The 22,202-nt window shown below is 41.0% G+C and overlaps 1 protein-coding gene across 1 annotated transcript in view; it reads right to left on the bottom strand.

Moving 5' to 3' along the window:
- The window catches only part of CTTNBP2 (cortactin binding protein 2), a 156,169-nt gene extending 138,502 nt beyond the window's left edge, over positions 1–17,667 (bottom strand). Inside the window, exons 1-2 of the mRNA XM_060156004.1 lie at positions 17,587–17,667; positions 5,724–5,831 (exon numbers count right to left, since the gene is read on the bottom strand). Coding sequence (XP_060011987.1) covers positions 5,724–5,831; positions 17,587–17,667 — 189 coding nt within the window. The remainder of the gene's footprint in view (positions 1–5,723; positions 5,832–17,586) is intronic.
- Positions 17,668–22,202: the final 4,535 nt, after the last annotated feature.

Below are 22,202 nucleotides of genomic sequence, written 5' to 3'. Positions count from 1 at the left end.
TTCTATTTAATGCTTTCATTTTATTTAAAAAGATTGACTTTGTTCTATGTAAAGTTTCCAGCACTGAGACATACAGCCATAAAGGTTTTTGAATTTTAAAAATAAAACATTTAAGTTCTGCCTAAGAAGCTATAATGCAATTTTAAATATGTGCTGTGTTTTGAAAGAGTCATGAAATTTGTTAAAATGGCATTTTCAGATTAATTTTTAACTTTGAGAAAAAATATTTCACAGGAAAATCACTGTATCATAAAATATATTTGAATCATTAAAGTTCTTATATTTATTTCAGCAAATATAGTTTTGAAAGTGGCACTTCCTTAAGCAGTATTACTTTACAGCAGTGTTTCCCAAATGGGGGTGATCTGGAGACCTTTTTGGCTGTCACAACTAGGGAGGTGCTGCTGGCATCTAGTGAGCACACAGAGGCCAGGGAGGCTACAAAGCGTCCTGCAGTGCAGAAGATAGCCCCCTCCCTGCAACAACAGCAGCAACAAACACCTTGCCCCAAGTGTCAATCATGCTGAGGGCGGAAAAAACCTGCTTTAAAACAAAACCGTTAAAAAATTTTTTTTAATTGAGTTAGTTTTGAACCCAATGGAAAGGTCAGGTTTTCAAAAAGGAAGATATTCTAGGCAAAATACATACTGAGTCACCGCCTGAGAAAGTATAACTTAGGCCCAAATGACATTACTCAGAACAATTAATTTTAAATATATAAAGTCAAGATAAGAATTTTCTAAATGGGAACAATCTTGGCATTGTAATAAAGCTCCAGTGACATTCAGTTCAAACTTTCTGTGCCTGGTACAAAGTAGGCACTTAACAAATATCTACTGAGGGAAGGAGAAAGAAGGATCTTCTTGTGCCATATCCCAGGACACTGTATACGGTAACATTACACCAAGATAATGGGCTGTATTAGGTTGTGAGGGGTCCTCTAAGCTCCTCCCTTCCTCCACAGCACTAGCATGTAGCCAGCCAGTGGGTGACATTTCCCTGTTTCCTATGCAGCTAGGTGCGTCCACAAAAGTTCTCACCAATGCACATGTGTGCGCTGCTTACAGGAAGTTGCTTCTTCATTTCCTCCCTTGCCCCCACCCTTCACCGTAGGTTGGGATGTGGAGGTGGCACTGACCAAGTTTCAACCGTACAGAAGACGCTAATTCCCTAAAGGAGAGCAATAAGCCACCTGGGTAGCTGAAGACCACTTGGCACAGAGCTGCCCCTCCAGCAGAGATCAATCATCTCCAGAATGGTATGTGAGAAATGAGCTACTTATTTAATCTATTATACTTTGGGTCTCTTTGTTGCAGCTGCTTGCACAAGTCAGTTCTAAAATCTGATATCCCCTATGATACAAGGGCTACAAATGCTGTCTATCTGAGGAAGTGTTAAACTGGCTAACTTCTTAAAGTTTCAGTGCGAATAAGACTTGAAAATCTGGATTATACGGTCACTCTATAGTGACTACTGGTTAGGATGAAGAACTGCCATGTCTGTTAATAGTGTTAATTCTCATTTATCTAATCCAAATGGAAAAAGAAGGCAAATCTGGAGCTACCTGCCCAAGGAATTCATTGTTTCAATGATATAATATTTACATAAACTCATGCTAATGATAGCGGGCTAGACCCTGTAAAAATGGAGGCTAAAACAATTTTAACTCTTAAAATTTTATAATTACAGCATTTTCATCTTCTGCCTTTGTCTCCCCTTTGAGTAAGATGCTGGTAAAAATACTAGTAGCAAGAGGGAAAAGGGAGTGAGGGCCAGAGGATTCCACAAACTAAACACTGAGCATTGAAATAATGATTTCTGGATTAAGTTGTATATTCATATCTTGAACATTCAATTAAGTTTGATTCAGAAGCCTCTGTGTCTATCTTGGTTTTCAGAAAATATAGCTGCTTCTTGTTGCACACGTTCTTTATTAAACCCCAAAGTATTTTCTAGATTTTATTTGATATAGAATATATTCATTCAACAATTTATTCCTACTTCATGTGAATGAGAGGGAAATCATTGAGAAACAAAATATTTCTTATGCGATGAAATTTAAACATATTACATTTAAGCAGCTTTATGCAATTCAGATTTTCCATTAATATTGCTTTTTAAAATATAACTTCCCCCCAATAAAAATTAATGTCTAGAATATTATATCTGTTATAGAGTCATAAACTTACTGAGAAATATTTTTACCTTAAACATCTGAAAACAGTAAAAGTACCAAAATATATATTGTAATTTCCTGACACCCTTCCCCCAAAATCATATTTATGGATTGTCCTGACAAGTCTATGGCCATTAATTCAATGATCTATGCAACTTTTCATGGTAACCTGACAATCAAGAGTATCAGGATAACACGATTAAAAAAGTAAAATAGCTTGGTCTGAAATACCTTTTTAAAGTTTCTAAAATTCTGAAGAATTTGAATGCCTCACAACAGAAATCATTTCTAAATTTTAATAAAATTCAGGGCACAAATTAGGCATCTTGTATCTCAAAAAAAATCACAATTTACATATTAAATTCAAAAATCTTTACTATACTGAGAAAGTACTTTTGACTTTTTCTTGAAACAAAATGTATTTCTCCCAACTGAATACTGTTTACTAATTTAGATTTTGACTTTTAATTTAGGAATAAGTTTATCTTATAATATGAAATAAAAATAAAAGTTTCACATTCTCTCTCCTTCCCAATTTCTTTCTGGGGCACTAGCCAGTCACTAAATTATATTCTACTGTTAAAGGAAAAGGTAACTAAAGGACACATCTGGACCCAAGTAAATATTTCACTAGTTTCACCAGTTCCAACTAATGCCCCCAAGGGAATAGTCAATCAGTAAATCAACACAGTGAGTCTACCACAGCTACAACAGGTATATGAAAATGACATTATTACCTACTCCTAAAAATGCAATGATCTAAACAAATCAATCACAATTCTCAATGTTAAAAAGGGACGAAAGGCTTTAAGAATCTCCAAACATGCCAAGTTCTGGCATGTCACATTTTCAACCTGAGAAGTCTCAATCTCTTTGGACTTCCTTATTGTTTGTTTGATTTCAGTCTATAAATAAAAGAGACTGGTATCAGCCAGTGGTCCTCCACAGGGGCAGTACCCTAGATGTCTTGGAAATAAGCAAGAACAATTAGTTTTCACAGTGATTGGCACTTAGGGAGCAGGGCTAGGGGTTTGCTACACATTCAGGAACTGTCCCAAGTCCCCAGAATTTTCAAATGTCCCTCTGCTCATTCCTTTCATTAGAACCTTCAGTATGACTATCTGAGCCTAAAGAGTAACTTCTTTCCACACATAAACAAGTTGTTTTAATTCAGTTTTAATGAACACTAAATTTTTCAGCCATTCAACTGTCATGTAAATGTCTGCTTTTGTTGGGAACTTTACCAAGTGTCATTCACCATTTCAGAAAAATCACCTCACCAATAGTAAATCTGCTCCCTGTACCCAAGTCAATGACATGGCATGTGTGGATCAGGATTCTTTTGCAACGACTGCACTCATGTCAATGTTATGGGAATAGGTGGGAACAGCCATCTATTTTATCATGTCTTCCACTAGTCATGCCTGAGCAGTTATATGTTGAAACACCTAATATTTTATTATAAATTACTCTCCTGTTACTTTTTAATCACAATTAGGGCAATGTATTCGTTATTATTAACATAGCCTACTTACACATGCAATTTTCCATACATTTCATTTCAGCATAGTAAAAGGGTAATACAAAGTATTTTATGAAAAGGAAAAACTAGGTCTGATAGATATGCAAATCCTGAACTAGAATATCACCTAAGGCTCCTTGCAGCTCCAACATGCTTTGATTCTACGAAAAACTTTCAGTTTGGCAAGCCCTGATCATTAGCAAGCCTTTACCTCTGCTCAAGTTTGAAAGTATCGCAATTAAGTAAAAATGAAAAATACATGTGGCTGCTAAGGTGATGCATAAAAACACAGACTCTGCTCAACGCTCCAACATTTGTGTGAGCAGAGGGAAATGCCACGTGCTGATGCCTTTTACAGGTGAATAGAGAGGGACAGAGAAATACCTAAGGGAGAACTGAAGCCCTCACATCTCTTTGCTCTCAAGAAGCTACACTACTGGCCTCACAGGTGACTGCTGCCTTGTTCTCTCCTTGGGCTGAGGGTCACAGATCTGAGTGCTGCACTGCCTTAGCCTGTCTCCCCCAAAGTTCATTCAAGAAAATATACACTGGCAAACAGTGCAAATGTCCCAAAAGTGAAACAGGAAGAATACCTCTCACTATCAAACTGTGCACAAGTCTACTTAGCAATTCTTATCCTTCAAAAAGCAACACCCTCAATTCATCACTGGCATGGAGCTGGTATAATCACACTCCACTTTTTCTGAGGCCATCATTCTCTGTCATCAGATTGAAGAATAATTATTATCCCCACTATACCAACTTCCAGGTTATGAAAATGTACTTAACTCATTATTTCAGGAACTGTTGCCCCTTGCCCCACTGGATTCTCAGCGTGTCCACCATCTCCATTATGTCTGACCGTCCACCGTTATCTCTTTCCCCACCATATTAGCACCCACAGGGGCAACCTTGTTTTTATTGATACATTCCACAGAGTTTCACTTGTTAAAATAAACTCCCTAAGACAAAGTTTGAGGAAATATTCCCTGGTGAAAAAAATAAATCCATACTTCCTGTGTAATAAATATATCCCTCTCGGTCAAATGACCAAGAGTCAGGAAACACCTGATTACATACAAAGTATTAAATATAAAAGAGGAAAATAAAACCTTAAGTTTGGCTCACATAGCAAAACAAGCGCAATCTTGGGAGTGACCAGTTAAGCTTTCTTTTTTTTTTTTTTGCGGTATGCAGGCCTCTCACTGTTGTGGCCTCTCCCGTTGCGGAGCACAGGCTCCAGACGCGCAGGCTCAGCAGCCATGGCCCACGGGCCCAGCCACTCCGCGGCATGTGGGATCTTCCCGGACCGGGGCACAAACCCATGTCCCCTGCATCGGCAGGCGGACTCTCGACCACTGCGCCACCAGGGAAGCCCTAAACTTTCTTGATGTAGAATTTTCTAACACAATTTTTAAGGAAACAAGACTTTACTGAGGTATTCTAATATACTGGAAGATAATTCTTTGCAAATTATGGAAAGTTAAAAATTACTGTAAGATCAGATGAAAAAAGTAATAAAACTATTCGAAGATACATTATGTACATATAAACATTTAGTTTTTAACTCAAGAGTCTCTGAAAATAAGAAATCATAATTTATACATGAAGGAAAAAAACCTCTATTTTCAGCAATTTCTCTTATAAATGATTCTCTTAGTTTTTCCTCACTGGCCTCACATATGTTTAGGATACCAAGCTACCAATTTTCTGAGAACTTGTGTCTTTAACCAAATACATATGGGAAACATAAAAGGATTTCAGAAGCAATACAGCTTAATTCTCAAGTTCCTCAAATTAAACGGTTTAGAATCATTCCCCCTCCTTTCAATGACCATCTGACCTCAGTGTGTGTTTGGGCTTATCAAGGTTATGGGTTGGTATCTGGGGTAAAGGGCACATTTTAACCTGATGTAACATTTTCAATCTATATGACTCAAAAATTAAGAAGCAGCAGCTTTGCCACTGGCCATTTGAGAAAAGAAAATGATATAGAAATGGGACTCGGCCCTAGAAGGTTCTTACCCGCAGGGCCTCGATGACGAGGTCTCTGGCCTCCAGCTCCCCTTCCATCACGCTGAGGAGCATCCGAAGCTCTGATTTACTGAGGTTGTCCACATCGAAGTCTTTTTTCTGTAACACAAATTTTAAAAAATGAAAAAACTTCCCAAAGGTATGCAATGGACCATTTTTATCCCAGTGGCTCAGCAAACCCGAGGGGCCCCGTCTGGCAGCGATCCACGGTCTGACCTTCTAGGAGAGGTAAAAACCACAGTGCCAATATCCCAAATCTCTCCACTGAGATCTATTTTCCTAGCCTGCCTCCCCACCCAGCTTCAGGATCTCTTTAAATTATACTGTGCAATACAAATTTAAAGTCCCTGGAGTTTGTATCAAAACAGGCCCAGTGTGTGTTGGGGAGTTTGTATCAAAACAGGCCCAGTGTGTGTTGGGGAGAAGTTGCAAAGGTAGCAAAGAGAGCAACGAACGTATTGCTCGAAGGGCCCCAACATAAAGGCTCCTGTGAGGTTATTATAAATTCCAAGACTTCCAATAATAACAGGTCATGTTTATAGAACACTGCAGCAGAGGCCACCAGCTAGCAGCCTACAGCCAAATCTGGCCCACAGATGTGTGTTACCTGGGCCACAAAGTGTTTTGTTTTATTCAGTCAGTGCTAAGAAAATCTAAAGATGTCACCCAAAGATCCAGATCGCTGGCTTCCCCTCAAAACTCAGATGACCGGGTAACCCCAGATTCACATTCCCACAGGGTAATAATCCGCAGAGCCAAGTAGCAGCTGCCCCTTTAGAAGAAGCGTGCTCTGTGCTACCCGCGACCAAACACACACACGCACATGTAGTGTGCTTGTAAGAGGCCTGGCCTGCCACCCACATGCAGTCATCTGGGCCTGTGGTCAGGCGAGTCTGGTTCCCAACTCTCTTGTCTCCAACTCTGCCCTCTTTCCTCACAACTTTTACAAGCAGGTCTCCTGATAGCCATCTTATAGATGAAGCTGAGAGATGACGGGTTAGCGGGCTCACAGCCGGGCCTGGGTGAGTCCACAGCCCCAGCTTCCTCTACAGCACACAGTCCACTTCTCCCTTCCGTGGAGACTCATTTGACAAACCCAGTCGCCATCAGAGGGAGGGGAGCACACGTTCATCCCCAAACGTCTCAGGACACCCGACCTCAGAAGCCAGTCTTCAGGACGTTTCCGAACATGCCTTCGCATCTGCCTAGCACCCAGTGGTTTCCAAAGACCTCTCAAAGAACCAAATCTAACCTATAAAATAGGTATCATCCCCTCTATTTTTCGGATGAGGAAACCACAGCTCAGGAGTCGGATAATGCACGCAGTTCACACAACCAGGAAATGGCAAAACTGCAACCAAGTACTGGGATTTGTCTGCACACTTTGTCAGCACAGTGCCAACATTCTAGAGATGAAAACAGTGCTATTCTATCAATGATCCAATGAGAACTAGTTTAGCACCTATGTATCTGACACTGTACTATCACTGTGATGACACAGAAGTAAACATAGCAAAGCCTATAAACGATTCCAGGGACTTCCAAACAGGTATGGCCAGAACTGGTCACTTCTCAGTTTCCAAAGAACCTTCTGGAAGAAGATGATGGTATAAAAGGGAAAGAGACCAGAGCTAGCTGGCTCTCTGAAGAAAGATTTTCAAAGGATCTTCCTCTTAAAACTGTTTCTTTTCGTACATACATTCAACAGAGCAGTTATTTGTAAAGGCAGGGGCTAAGGATGGAAAAAAAGAAAAAAACCTATAGCAAGCCTACAGGATGGATAGTTCTGGGAGACCCTTGTTTGGAAGGTTAACTTATGGATGTTCTGTGAATAGTAAAGTCCAATATACTAGGGCTTAAATTCTGCTCCCATTCATACTTATTTCACGTAAGTCTTATAACCCAGTTCTTTTCAAATTCAGGCATAAGAATCACCTGGAGATTAACAATCTGTTAACACAGATTGCTGGGCTCCCTCCTTGAAGTTTGATTCTGAGGTGGGGCTGTGAATTTGCCTTTCTGTGTGCTCCGGCTGCTGTTGGTGGTTCTGGTCCAAAGACGATACTTGGAGAAGCATTCTGTAACTTATCTGAGTCTGTTTTCTCATCTATATAAAAGAAATCCCAACATCTATCCCACAAAGTTCTTGTGAGGATTAAACAAGAACTTATCAATGACATACACCCCCATGTTCACAGCAGCACTATTCACAACAGCCAAGACATGGAAACAACCTAAATGTCCACCGACAGATGAATGGATAAAGATGTGGTACATATATACAATGGAATGCTACTCAGCCATAAAAAAGAATGAAATAATGCCATTTGCAGCAATATGGATGCAACTAGAGATCATCATATTAAGTGAAGTAAGTCAGAAAGAGAAAGACAATATGATATCACTTATACGTGGAATCTAAAATATGACACAAATGAACCTATCTACGAAACAGAAACAGACTCACGGACACAGAGAACACACTTGAGGTTGCCAAGCGCAAGGGGGTTGGGGGAGGGATGGAGTGGGATTTTGGGATTAGCAGATGTGAGCTATTATATATAGGATGAATAAACAACAAGGTCCTACTGTATATGTATAGCTCACATCTATACATATGTACATACATACATATGTACGTATAACTGAATCACTTTGCTGTATAGCAGAAATTAACATAACACTGTAAATCAACTATACTTCGATTAAAAAAAAAGAACATGTCAATGAAGTACTAAATAAAGGCAGGTGACTGTTATTATTAAAGCTGAGAGCACCCAGATGTTTTATGTAGGGAGGAGGGCTATTGGCTATGAGCCTATTTCTTTGAAAATCTATCAGCCCAAGTCCAATAAACTCAGTTTATTGACTATGATGAAAGACTCTTTTATCCTGGTTTTTCCCCACTGAGATGGGAGAGTTAGATGCAATTCTATGTGCATTAGATGGTAACATTTTATTAATGCTACTGCTGGTGGTTCTAAAGATTTTAATTAATTGTACATTTTACTGTCCTTGTTTCCCTGAAGCTTCCCAAGCAAAGCACTCCATTTTAAAAGCTAATAAATTATGAAAGACATTGCCAAGATTCTGATTCACATTAGAGTCAGGAGAGCTTGCCCTGGTTCCATCATCATCAACATCACAACATGTGACCGGCAACCAACACGTCTATTTTTTAATACATCACCGTCAATAAAAAGGAAAATTCATTAAAGAAACACTGTTACAAGGATTCTTGCTAAACCATAAATTATGCTACAGAGAATGTTAAAAAAAATCTGTCTCCCATCAAAATATATTAAGTGATGTATTATTTTAAACATTGAGTGCATCTGTCTGCCTGCTTCTCTCTCCCCTACGTCTCACCCCCACTTCCTCACTAAAGACACTTCTAATGCCGGCCTTCAATCATAAAAATATTATAAGAATATTTTCAAAGGGTCATTCTCCAATACTTGATGTTTTCATTCCCTATTCCGGCAAAACTGGATAAAAGAAAGTACATGAATTATGTTACAGGTCTTAGGACTCTCAGTATTTTACAAATAAATTCAAAACATTTTGGTAGTTTTAGAAAAATAAAGAAGCTCAGAAGCAAAAATCCCACTAAAAAAACTATTATGGTTTCATATTAAGCGTCATTTATCTGACCTGATGCACTTATAGTGCAAAAGTACTTAGATATAGAAAAAGCCATCATTAAAGTTTCTTGGTTTAAGAGCAAAATAATTATTCTAACTTGTGTAATTTTTAACCCACTTCAAGGTAAAATTGACATAAAAATGCTGTACATTTTTAATGTATACAATTTGATGAGTTTGAAGATAAGTATATATACCCGGGAAAGCTTCACCACAATCTATGCCACAAACAAATCCATCACCTACAAAAGTTTCCTCTCATCCTCTCATTTTTTGATGATAAATCATGTAATATTTTAAAAGACTAACTTGATAAGCGAATTTTCAAAAGAAGAGACAAGACCGGATAGATCTAAATGCCACACTCACATAAAAAATTAGGATCTCCATAAAGGCACCTAAGCCAACATGATACCCATGCCTCCCCACCCCCCAAAAAAACAAAGCAGACATGTTCAGAGACTAAGCTTTATTACTACTGCAACAGCTTTTCCTAATTAACAGAGAAAAATCCAAATCTCATTTTTTAGTGATGGCAAGGCACTCAGAAAGTAAAGGGAAAAAAAAGAAACTGGTAGATTTCAGCTCCGCAGGCCACTCCCCTGCCTGTCACGTTTGATGTCTGCCAGGAAAAGCGCTCGAGGAAAAGCACTTCTTAACACCTATTTTTAAAAATCTGGCACAGGCAGCTTAAACTAATCCAGAGTCTGGCCATCAGATAGAAAGACTTCTTTGGGGCATATATACATGAAAGAGGAGACACAACCTCAAACTCTTCCTGTTCAACACAGCAGTCTGCAACAGCTCTGAATTATGCGGAGCAGGTGTGGGGATGGCATTCTTCTGGATAGTCTCCTATAGGCTCGGAGAGAGGGAGAGAAAGGGAGGAAGATGACAAAATAGAACCTGGCTGAACTGTCATCTTAACTTGCCAACTGAACATAGGCCAATACCAAGTTTCCTCCACTATCACTCTCCTCCCACTCTTCCTGAAAGAAACAAATCTAAAATACTTGGTTTATGTAGGGAATTCGACAGTCACAGCCAAAAAGCACCAGAAGACCCTTACCTGTATCCTTTAGGAATTAATGGGGTGAGCACATTGATGGGTACCATAAAAGCCTTCAGGAGTTATTATGAGTCACAGTGGCAGAAGTGTCCCTCAGATCTTTGCCCAAACACATCAGCTATGGTGAAAATCTAGTGACCAGACACAAAGCCAAACATGTTCTCTGGCTTCTCTCACAGACACCAAGAGCATCTCCTCCAGTTTCAAATCTAGTGGGTTGTGCCTACATTTGATCAATGAATTTACAAGGGAGGGAGGAGGGGTACCTGAGAAAGCAGATGGACTGAAAGAACCTTATTTCATCTCTTTGGACCTCCGGTTTCTCAGTGGTAAAAAGAGAATGTTGTACTAAGTGATCTTTAAAATCTCTTCCAGACACCAAATGTCCTGATTTCACATACCAGCAGAGTAACTGGATTACTGGACTGAGGAAATTTAGGTCATTCATTGAAGCCTTTGAGAAATATTTGAAGAAAATTGAGTTTGCCTCTTTACTCAGAAGTAACAGAAATGTATTTTCCTCCCAGTTTAATAGTGGGTACTAATAATTAATACTGCATTCAGAACTTCCTGTGTAAGCAAGATTTATGCTTTGGGAATGAATAAAAAAGGCTGTAAGGAAGGGAAAAGCAATGAAACTCGTCTTGAGATTAAGGAGAAAAAGCAAAATGTGAACACTATCATTAACATGAAAAAATTAAAAAGAACCCTTACATTATTTTTAAAATGTGAATTTGGCCAGTTATGAGGATTTTCACGATGAAAAGTACGTGTTTCCATGGTCTAAAACTATTTCAAACTATTTCTGCAGTTATGTCTTGCTTTGAGATTATTCCTCCTGATTTCTCTCTACAGGGAGGTAGCAGTGTTTCTGCCCAGGGCTGCATACCTCTAATTTCGTTCTTCCTAATCCTCCTTTCTCCTCTAATTCATCTGAATCCCATTTTCTTCAGGACACAGCTCGAATCCCACTTCCTTATGTCCTTCCAGACACATAAATCTCTCATTTTCTCAGTTCAGTCTTAGAGTCGGTTCTATTCGTTGATTTACAATTAATCATGCCCTGCCTTGTGTATTTCCTCACTATATTAAACTTTACTTATCCATATTTACTCTATTTTCTCACCTCTACTAGAAGTGTCAGGACAGCAAGAGTATTACATCTTTACATGATTTTACCTAACATATATGCCTCCTGCTTTTGGTGTGAAAATGCCTCTTTCACTCAGTATAACAACACAAACCATGTAAATGATGTGTAAACGGATATACTAGTCTTACTTAGGTACAATATTATGGCCCACTCTGGGGGCAACTAAGTAACTGATCAATCATTTTCATTCATTTTTCAAAAACCATTTACGGTAACCTAAAGTAGGGCAACTTGGCGTGTGCCTTTAAAGCCACATGCTGAGAACTTGGGATCAACTCTCCATGGCCATGCACCTCAAATCAACCATGCCACCCCCACCCGGGGTCTGTCATGCAAGACAAGCAACTCGGGTGCATTAGAAGGAAGTAAAACCAACAAGTAAACAGACCGTCAGGAAGGAAACCTGGTAATAGATGTAATTAATTTCAAGTTCGAGAAAATGGGAATGAAAAGCACAAACGTGGCTCAGTTAGGGGCAGTAGCCTCTGGTAATTAAGTGCAGCTACCTCCCGTTTCCTCCTTTTAGATCTCCTCTCAGCCTCCATTTTTACTTTGCAGGAAAAAAAGGACCACATCTCAGATAAAGCAAATGTCTATTTCCATCGTAACTCAGTTTTTCAATGTTAACACCACCCCTATGTGGGACATGGATCATTTTCACGTGTGAGCTGGCACCCAGATCCAGTAATTGTCCTTTAAGGAGCTTAGAATGCATTGAAGACTATCACTTCAATTATCTGCAGGTGGCAAAGGTCAGCACGCTGATTTTCAAGCGAAGAGCTGAGACATGAGTGACTAAATGATCTTCTTACATTTACAAGGCCCTTCTGTAGAAGAACTCAGGCCTTTGGCATTACCTTGTTGCCTTTTCAATGAAATATAAAAATGTCAAAACCAAATCATTTGCAAAGAAGTATCCATTCCACGTAACAATGTGGGCTCTACTGCACTTACTATAATAACATTTTACATCCATGTTCAACCTATTTGGTTATTTACTAACAATTTATTCCAAGACAATTTTTTTCTCTTAAACCAGGATTTCTACATGGATGGCACCACACTGTGCACAGCATTAATAATATGATCTCAATATTTTGTGCAAGTTATTTTAAGAAATTAAAGTAAAATTTTTAAAATCCTCTGCTTTCAATGTCATCATTATCATCATCTCTTTTGTAACTGTTCTCCATTTCTTTACCTAATCATCAAAGACAAGTTTCCTTTTCCCTGTTATATTAGTCCTGCAAAGGAGCTCCAACAGAGAAGAATACAATCAAGTGCATTCAAATAAAGCCTCCTTCTAAAGCAATAATCAGACGGTGCTTAGGTGGTAAACTATGCAGGGGCAGAAGGGAGAGAAACTGTCCATCCTTCCTGGGCACCTTCAAAGCTGAAATCTAGTCCCACGTTTCTAGACATGTGCAGACTATTGCAAACCTCCTTCCTGCCCAATCTTTCCTTCTACTTCCTTTTCCTGTTTGCAAACTTCCCTGCATCTCCCTCTTGATCGCCTCTCAACCATCCCCTCCTCCACACCCCAGTGGGTGATTTGGCCTTGACTCTATTGTTAGAAGAATTCGGGATGGGAGCGGTGCAATTTCCATCCCTCCACCTACGCATCCCCAGCCTCAACCATTGTTTTGAAGAGGGAAAATTTAAAGGGAAAACTAACCATGTTGGAAATTAAGTTAAAATTTAAAAAAAAGAAAATCTGTGAAGTATCTGAAATATCATTGAGAAAAGCAGCTTAGAAGGGGACAATATAAAAATAAAAACCCAAAACCATAAGAATCAGGGTCATTGTGCTCAAACAAGAGGAGCCCTCTAACATCTATAATGTTAATTACTACAAACTTCAGGACAACAGTTTCATCACAATCTAGTAACACATGAAGTAAAATTTCTAGTTAGCCAATCAACATTAAGAATTATGACACAGTCTCTTGGTGAGTGTTCATTTTCTTCATTCAATAAATATTGGTGGAACATCTACAATGTGCCTGGAACTGTGCTAAGAAACCTTAGCTTTTACAAATGAAACCCACACTGCTCTTCTTGAAAAGATGAGGCTGCTCTCTCCCAGCCAGGGCCTTGCTGTGCATATGATCAACAGCAGATATTTGTAAATGGCTAAGTACTAAGTCTGTGAACCATTTTCTCACCTCATAAAGTTATGTGAAACACAGGAGGGGATAAAACCAACTGGCAGTCTAGCCTAGGCATGTATTCAATCATAGAGGAGGACAAATATTTTTCTCTAAACAAAATTGCTCCTGTTGGAAATATAACAGTGATAGCAACAACGATAATAAAGTCCAAAAAACAGATGCAAACATAAATATATAACCTATTTAAAAATAAACAAAGTAAGAAGCATCATGATAAACTCAGTTATATTCTGATCTTTGGGGATCATTTTTGTCAATTTCTTCAACCTTTAAGCAGTTTTTCTAAAGCACATACTTGAGACTGAAACTTTTATGCTCATCTTTGCCCTAGGCCCCCTCTCAAGGAACCCTAGAAACCCACCACACTTGTACACAGCTACCTGCAGTCTCCCTGCTCAAGTCCTCCATCCTTCTGTGGAATGTTTCCAGATCTTTCCACTAGGAATCCTGCCTGTGACTCTTCTTCTCCAGACTCCTAATGCAAATTTTTTGTGCCTCTCATGACACCATGGTCTTTGATTTGATTCCCTGGTGCATGTGAGGTTCTAGCACTGAAATGTTTTACTTTAGGACAGCAAAGATGTTACAATGTCTCCACTTCAGTATGTATTTGGTAATGTGTGTTAAACCTGCAATATTTCTTACCTAAATTATACTGTGAAACTTTCAATACTCTATAGCTGCCACATAACTGTAATTTTTTAAAGAAAGCTTAGCAAAATTGGCTAAAAAGTTTCTTTTTATTGCATTTACGTTCAGTACTGTCACCTGGAAACACAATTTTCAAGGTGCCAGCTGCTAATTTGTTTAACATCACTATCGTGCATTTTTAACAAAATAATTATCCAAGGTTTTCTTGTCACTATCACCATGACAACAAAATGTATATCTACTTTTTGTATATTAGTTGCTCCAGAAAAGCCCAGAATGACAAGAATGTTGGTCTGCTTCCCAAACATAGTTCTAAAAAGATCTACATTTTCCTTTCACTCTTAAATTCTTTGGTGACAATAAAAAGCTGGAAGATTTCTGTTTTCCATAGTGCCTTATCCATTAGGACGTATTTTCAGAGTAGACATAGCAATATAGTCTAAGAGTCATCACATTTGGCTAAGGCGCTGAAAATAACCCAGGTCTCCGGCATGGTTCACAGCAAAGACTATTAATATGACCCTATTGAATAATGTAGCTGTTACCTTAGCCTTATACTTGGGATGCTTTCAGGATTTAAGCAGCTAAGAACAAGGACCACAAACTAAATTTAAAGCACTCCACTGAAAATCATATTAAGCTGAAAACTATAAATTAAACTTGTCTCTAAGCAACAATCTAAATAGTCAAAACTTAGTGAAAACATTCCCTTTCGAAAATAGCCTACTGCTTTGGGTTTCCATTGACTCATTACTGCCAAATATACATATAAAATGCATAATAAGTAAACCAACTTGAAATGAAATAAAATTCAAAAAAGAATTACCCACTAAAAAATTAAGTCCTCGGCTGCCATAAACTCAAAATGCATCAACATGCCTTTAAATTTTAATCATTAGATAAGAGGCAGTTATAATGACAAATATTCTTCAACCTAACTTTTCTTTAATTAAAAAATCAGTCTAGGGGGCTTCCCTGGTGGCGCAGTGGTTGAGAGTCCGCCTGCCGATGCAGGGGACACGGGTTCGTGCCCCGGTCTGGGAGGATCCCACATGCCGCGGAGCGGCTGGGCCCGTGAGCCGTGGCCGCTGAGCCTGCGCGTCCGGAGCCTGTGCTCCGCAACGGGAGAGGCCACAACAGTGAGAGGCCCGCGTCCCGCAAGAAAAAAAAAAAAAAAAAAAATCAGTCTATAGGTCAAGTAGCTGATATAGGCAGACTATACTTTATTAAGTGAAAAGTTAAATGTTCAGTTTACTGCATAAGAAGCCATCATTAAAATTTCACTGAAGTACCAAACATTTTTTTAAATACTATATTAAGAATTCTATTGCATCTCCTCAGAATCCTATAGGATTTTATGGAAATAACAAAGGAGTTTCACTTTCACAGTTTTTTCGTGGCTATTCAAATCAACCAGGGTGAAATGATCAAACTTCTACCTATAAGCAGTTAAAAATCAGGCTCCTGAAAATTTTAAACAGCAGAAAGGGAACACTGAACTTGTTAACAAAAAAATCTGCTTAGTGTCTAAGGCTCTGTTTATAATCTAACCAAATAAAACTATAGGTCAGCTACAGAGCATAACTCAGCTGTTTTTGTTTAATTGTCAGGTGATTAAAATACTGAGGGTAATAGAAAAACCCATTTTAAGTCAATTAAACAAACAAATTCAACCTTCCTGGGAAACAAGAAACACACCCCTCTTTCTTTTTTCTCTCACTCCCCTCCCCTTACCATCTCTTGGGGATGAAGGTACCCAAACACTTCAACTTCTCGGAGAGGTTTGTTGTCTTAATAGCTACCTTCTTTTACTTCACGCAGGGGAACTGATTTCCTGCATCACAAGTAGGCAGATTTCATACGAAATCTTAGGATCACATTTTCTACGTAAAGAATGAAAAATCTATTTTCCTAAAAGTTTCAAATCAAAACTTGCCAGTTTCACAAGTGGAAATCAGCAGCCCTCCGCCTCCGTGTTTCCTTCTCTCCCTGTTTCTCTCTTTCCTTCCCAGGCTCAGCTCCTCTCATGCCCAAGTAGCTTTCCTCCACATCTCTCCTCTACCTCTCCAGAAAGCCCTACCTCCAAATGCAAGGGGAGGAAGTTCAAGCAGCTCTGGCTATTCACACCTGGCCCTGCCCTCAGCTGCTCCCGCACCGAGTCTGGTCAGGTCATGAGTGGGAAAAACGGAGGGGCGTCCACGCTCGGCTCACTGCATCCTACCCGGAATCTCCTGGGGGAGCAGCAGAATCGCGCCTAGGGTGGGAGGCGCTCCCAGAGCTGCCTTTCTTTGCAGATTCTTGCAGCTCCTACCAAGCTGCTTCCCAAACCCCAAAAACATTTCCACGCAGGAAATGTGGGATCAGCCTTCCCCTAAGGTACGGGCTGGAAACCAACCGATGAGCCTCTGTGCACGGGGAGATTCTGGGGGTGAAAGTAGGGACCAGCGATGGATGGAAGCTCATTTGGCTTCTAGACCCCAGGGAAGAAACACACTGTATTGATACCAGGTGTTGAACCTCCACCTCGCCGGGGCATAGTCTCGGGAAGAACGAGGACACCTCCCCCGCCCCAACCCCAATCCCCATCACCAAGTGATGGGGTAGCAGGCAGCTGGGACCCAAAGCGCCGGCGCTCAGCGGCAGCAGCGCCTACAGCTGGGCATGGGGCCTCTCCCAAGGGGTCTCAGGCACACGAATGAATACACACACACGCACACACACAATGGGCATCCCCACACCTGCTCGGCGCCAACCCGCCTCCCCCTCGCTGCTCTCCGGGTCCGCTGAGAGGTGCCAGGCACCCCCGAGACACGCGCCCACAGCCACGCGCGCAGAGAGAGGCCAACAATGGGAGGGTGTCCAGTTCGCCGGGAAACACACCCCAGCCCTCACCCCTGGCCAAACCCGACCGAAGCAGAGGGAGTGGGTACAGAGGCCACACGCAGGGAGCCCCGAGAACCGGGCGGACCGGGGCTGCTTCCCTCGAGGCTCGGAAAGGACAGGCGGTATCCCCAACCCAGGCGGCCGCCTCGCCCCGGCCTCGGGGGATGAGGCACCCCGAGGAGGGGGCACCCCGAGGAAAGCGCACCCGGAAGAGCCCGGGCTGGCAGGGCGCCCCGGGGGCTCCCACCCCGGAACCCCGCGCCCACCCTGGGACCTCGGTTACCGCCGCCTCCGCCGGGGCCCTCGCCGCCTCCTCTGCGGCGCGGGAGAAGTCGGGCTCGCAGCTCGCGCCGTCCGTCGCCATCTTCCTGCTCTAGCGGATCCGAATGCGAGCTCGGAGCGGCAGCTCCGGGTTCAGCCCTCCCGGCGGCGGGCGGCGCTTAACCCGCGGCGCTCCGGGGACGCGGGCGCTCGCAGCCGGGCCGCCGCCGCCGCTGCAGCGCTCCCTCCGCCCCCTCGCCGCCGCCCCCGCCGCCTTAACCCGCTGCGCGCCGGTGCGCCGCCCGCCGCCGCCTGGTCCCCGCCCGGGGCTGCCAGCCATCAGCCGGCTCCTTGAGGTGAGAGAACTGGGCACGTGCCCAGGCCGGGTTAAGGCCCGGAGCGCAGAGGGCAGAATCAAAGCTCCAGGGCGAGGCGAAGGAAAGAAGGCGCCCAAGAGCTGATTCGCCTGACACGGCCCCACCGAGCCGGCGGGGCAACGACGGACCGATTAAATGCCCGGCCTCCCTAATCCGAATTCTCTGTTAGAGCCAGGAAAGTCCTTCACTTCAGCCCCCTCTCTAGCCCACCTCTAGAAAACACAGAAGGCACCCTTTGCTTTTTTCTTAAAAAAAGAAAAAGAAAAAAAATTTTTTTACATCCAATACTGCCGCCAGGGCGTTTTTACCCATTTGGTGTATATGCCTGCCTTTGTTTGATTCTCCTTCTCCCAAAACCATCAACTTCCAGATCAAAATGCGTGCTGCTACCCTTTATTACGTTACACCCGGCCCCTCAGCCCTACCTTTCTATACAATCTCTTTTCAAGAAAGGTGAAGCAAGGCACTTTTTCGTTCTTTACCGCAAAACTGAGTGATTTTCTGAAGGGCTAACCAAGAAGTGTTAAGTGTCATCGCTTGTAAAAGAAAGCTCTCTACTTTTAAGAGAATTTAAAAGAATTACTCCCATGTGGTGGGGACACACACACCAAAAAACAAAAAGAAAATAAAAACTTGCCTAAAAATTGATTTTATGGGAATTATAGGTCTCAGAAGGTATCTCATGAGATGAGTGAGTTAGGCTCAAGGTCTTAATTTTCCCTTCCCACATCGGATTCAGTTCCTACCCTTTCCTGCCAATTCCTAGGATGTGAAAATCTATCACCTTATCAAGACCGTATGGTTACATGCCTTCCCAAATCACCAGATCCCAAAAATGTGCTGAAAGCACAAAATCAAATGGAGGCATTCAAGCTGTGTCTCAAAGAAGTAAAAGCAAACCATAACCAAATCCTGGACTTGAATTTCTGGAAGATGAATGTTTAGTCTGAGGGTTACAGATCAGAGTTCATTCTTTAAAATGGCAGACTCCTAATGAAAGGTTTCAGCACTTTTATTGCTTCACTTTCCAAACTAGATCTAAATATGACACAAAACGGGGCAGAGAAAAATCTTTTCTGCAAAGGCCCTGAAAGGGGGGGGGGGTCAATACATTGTAAAAAGTTCCCTTCCAGAAAAGGTCTACATCAAGAGAGAAGTTTCACCTGGAACCCTGGGGTTAAGGGTCAAAGGTTTAGAAATCACCTCCAGGGTATCCTATAACCAGAGGTGCTCATTATTTTTCTTTGACTTCACTCTGATAGCTACTCCCTCTCTTAGCCCTATGTTTTCCATCCCTGTTCATTGTACCACTTTCTTTTATGAAATAGTCTCTCTGAAATTGCTCAATATTAGAATAACTAGATTCCTTGTAAGATGAAAGAAAAGCATTTGACAGTAAAACTTAGGTGCTGAACTGATAGTAAAAATTTTAAGTTGAAACCTAAAAGCATTCCTTGTTCTTTTCAAAATGCATTTTCACATCACAAGGTAATACATTTTCTTGATACTGATACTTGATACTGATGTTGAATTACTACCCAAGAAATTAACCAGCCCACTTCTGGGGGGGGAAAATAAAGAATAAACTTCACTTGGGAGTTAAGAACTGGGAATATGACATGACAATATTTCTGGGAAGCAAATCCCATTCATTTTATACATGCAGCTCAATTTTAAAAAATCGTCATTGGGATGAAATAGCTTCTATTAGTCTAAATAAAATTAAAGCAGAATCACATCACAAAGGAATCAATCCCTGAGTGGTTTCTTCCCTCTCACCTTTTTTTTTTTAAATGAAAAATAAACAGGTTAAAAAAAAAAAGGAAGAAATCACAGGACAGCACATTTTCTAACTGCCAAAATCTAGGACATGGGAAGGAAAACAAACAGCATTTTGTCTCTACCTTAAAGCTGCCACTGCCCACTGCTGAGGGCTGAAGGAATATCCCACCCTACTGCACAGAAGTAGAACACGAGGAGTTAACTGCCTCACCAGCTGCCTGGCCCAGGCTGCTTCTCCACCTGGAGGACACTTGCTGGGTTTTTTTACTCTCCTGAGAATTAGCCTCTGTTGAGATTGCAAATTAACTCTTTCTGAAAGACTTCCTTTGCACAAAGACAGGCTCTATTAGCATCAAACCAAAATAGATCTGAAAGGGTAGTGACTTGATGGCTCTAGAAATTAAATCTTTTGAAGCTTCATAAACAGCTTAAAAAAAAAAAAAAAGACATCCCAGGGTTAGAGTGAAAATTTCTGGAAGGTAGGGAAAAGAAGAGAGATGGAAGTATACACAGGAAGAAAAGAAACTAATATATATAACAAAATGAATCATGATCGTTAATCAGTAAATTTCTTTCATCATTAAAATGGAAGGAGAGATGGCCTTCCCTGGTGATCCAGTGGTTAAGACTCGGTGCTTCCACTGTAGGGGGAATGGTGTGGCCAAAAAAAAAAAAAAAAAAAAAAAGGAAGGAGAGATACTGAATATTTTACAAACAGAGAAAACTATTGGTTTCATTATTTTCTGAATCCTGGAATAGAGGTATTTGTGCTACACCATAGCACACTCTTCAAGATTCTCTTTTAAGACCAATGAAATGGGTTTCTGCAGCTAGAAATGCAAACTTAGCTTGGGGAGCCAAGTGGCTTTCTGATTAAACCATGGCCTCGGCCTCACTAGCCACATCCTCCAACCCGCTAAACCAAAAACCCAAAGAGTTATACACAATGATGCAATGGGACACTTCATCTTTTCACATGGAAGGAACTTACACATATCCTAAAACAGTTTCCCTGGTAGAATAAGAGAATTCTTTATTTCAGTCAATGACAACATTTATGTTAACTCCAAAGAGCAAACCATATGTTATCATGCCTAAGTATTACCAAATGACAAAATTACTGAGTAGCAAATCATTTCTGACTCTACCCACAAGGCTATAGTTATACAATTTAAATATTCCAGACCATGCTTATCCCTGTCTGCACCACAGTGACCAACCTGGGAAGCCCCAAATCTTGACATAAGGAACTCTAACAAAAGAGCACAGATGAGCTTTGAGTGCCCTGTATCTATCACATGTTTTTGAAACCAAGACATTGCCAGAAATGAGTTTTTATATGACCTAACTACATTCCCTCTTAGTCAACTTGTCATTATCTGCATGTGCTTAGGCTCTTTGTGGATTTCACTCAGTAAATTTAATCCTAATCTAGTTAGCCACTCTTGTCAACAGCCTATGGTTCTGGAAGGCCTCCTCCACCAACTGCAGTTGGTGTGTGCCAAGGGAATGCAAGCTAATTTTACCTAAATGAAAGCAAAACATAATTAGAAAATTAAATCTGCCAGGTAGAAGCAAGCCAAAGTTAAACATAAATATATTATTATAATCACTCCCAGTCCCTTTTACCACCACCTCTAGCTGGGAATTGCATTTGGTCATTCAATGCTAAAGGAATGTCCAAATATAAAATATTTTTGAAGAGTTAAAGGTTCAGTAAGAACATTATTCCCCAGTTTGGTCACTCTAAGAACAGAAACTAGGGCTAATACAGAACAATGAAGCAGTGTTGGTTCAGTTCTATTTAATGTTTTTAAAATCTTAAACCATTACTTGCTGATTGGACTCTTATCTGCAGAAGTCATTTACAAGAGTAAGTTTTACTGCAGAAGGATGTTTTAGTGCAAAACCATTACGGAAAAACAATTTTAACGAAGAAATCTAGCCCGCTGCTGCCCCTCATCCACCTGAATTGGAAATGAATCTAAGTATTTCCGTTTATTCAGCCTCTTTAGCAACCCCACAAGCCTGCAGTATGTAGTTACCAGGCAACCACTAAAGCAGGGATGTTTATACCACTAGGCATTAATTATAGAGAACTTTATTTTTCTTAGAAAGTTTAAAAGCTATATAAATAGGTTGTGAGATCAGACCCTTTTCTCCTCTGATGAGGAGTGTAGAACTAACTATAAAATCAGAGCTGAGATTTTCTTTTCACTGTGGGCTATGTATTATTTTTTTTTATTTATTTTTTTTTTTGCAGTACTCGGGCCTGTCACTGTTGTGGCCTCTCCTATTGCGGAGCACAGGCTCCGGATGCGCAGGCTCAGCAGCCGTGGCTCACAGGCCCAGCCTCTCCGCGGCATGTGGGATCTTCCCGGACTGGGGTACGAACCCGTGTCCCCTGCATCGGCAGGCGGACTCTCAACCACTGCGCCACCAGGGAAGCCCGGCTATGTATTATTCAGTTCAAAGGGAA

This window comes from Lagenorhynchus albirostris, chromosome 8, assembly GCF_949774975.1.
Source record: "Lagenorhynchus albirostris chromosome 8, mLagAlb1.1, whole genome shotgun sequence".
Taxonomy (NCBI): Eukaryota; Metazoa; Chordata; class Mammalia; order Artiodactyla; family Delphinidae; genus Lagenorhynchus; species Lagenorhynchus albirostris.
This window is presented reverse-complemented; position numbering and strand designations above follow the sequence as displayed.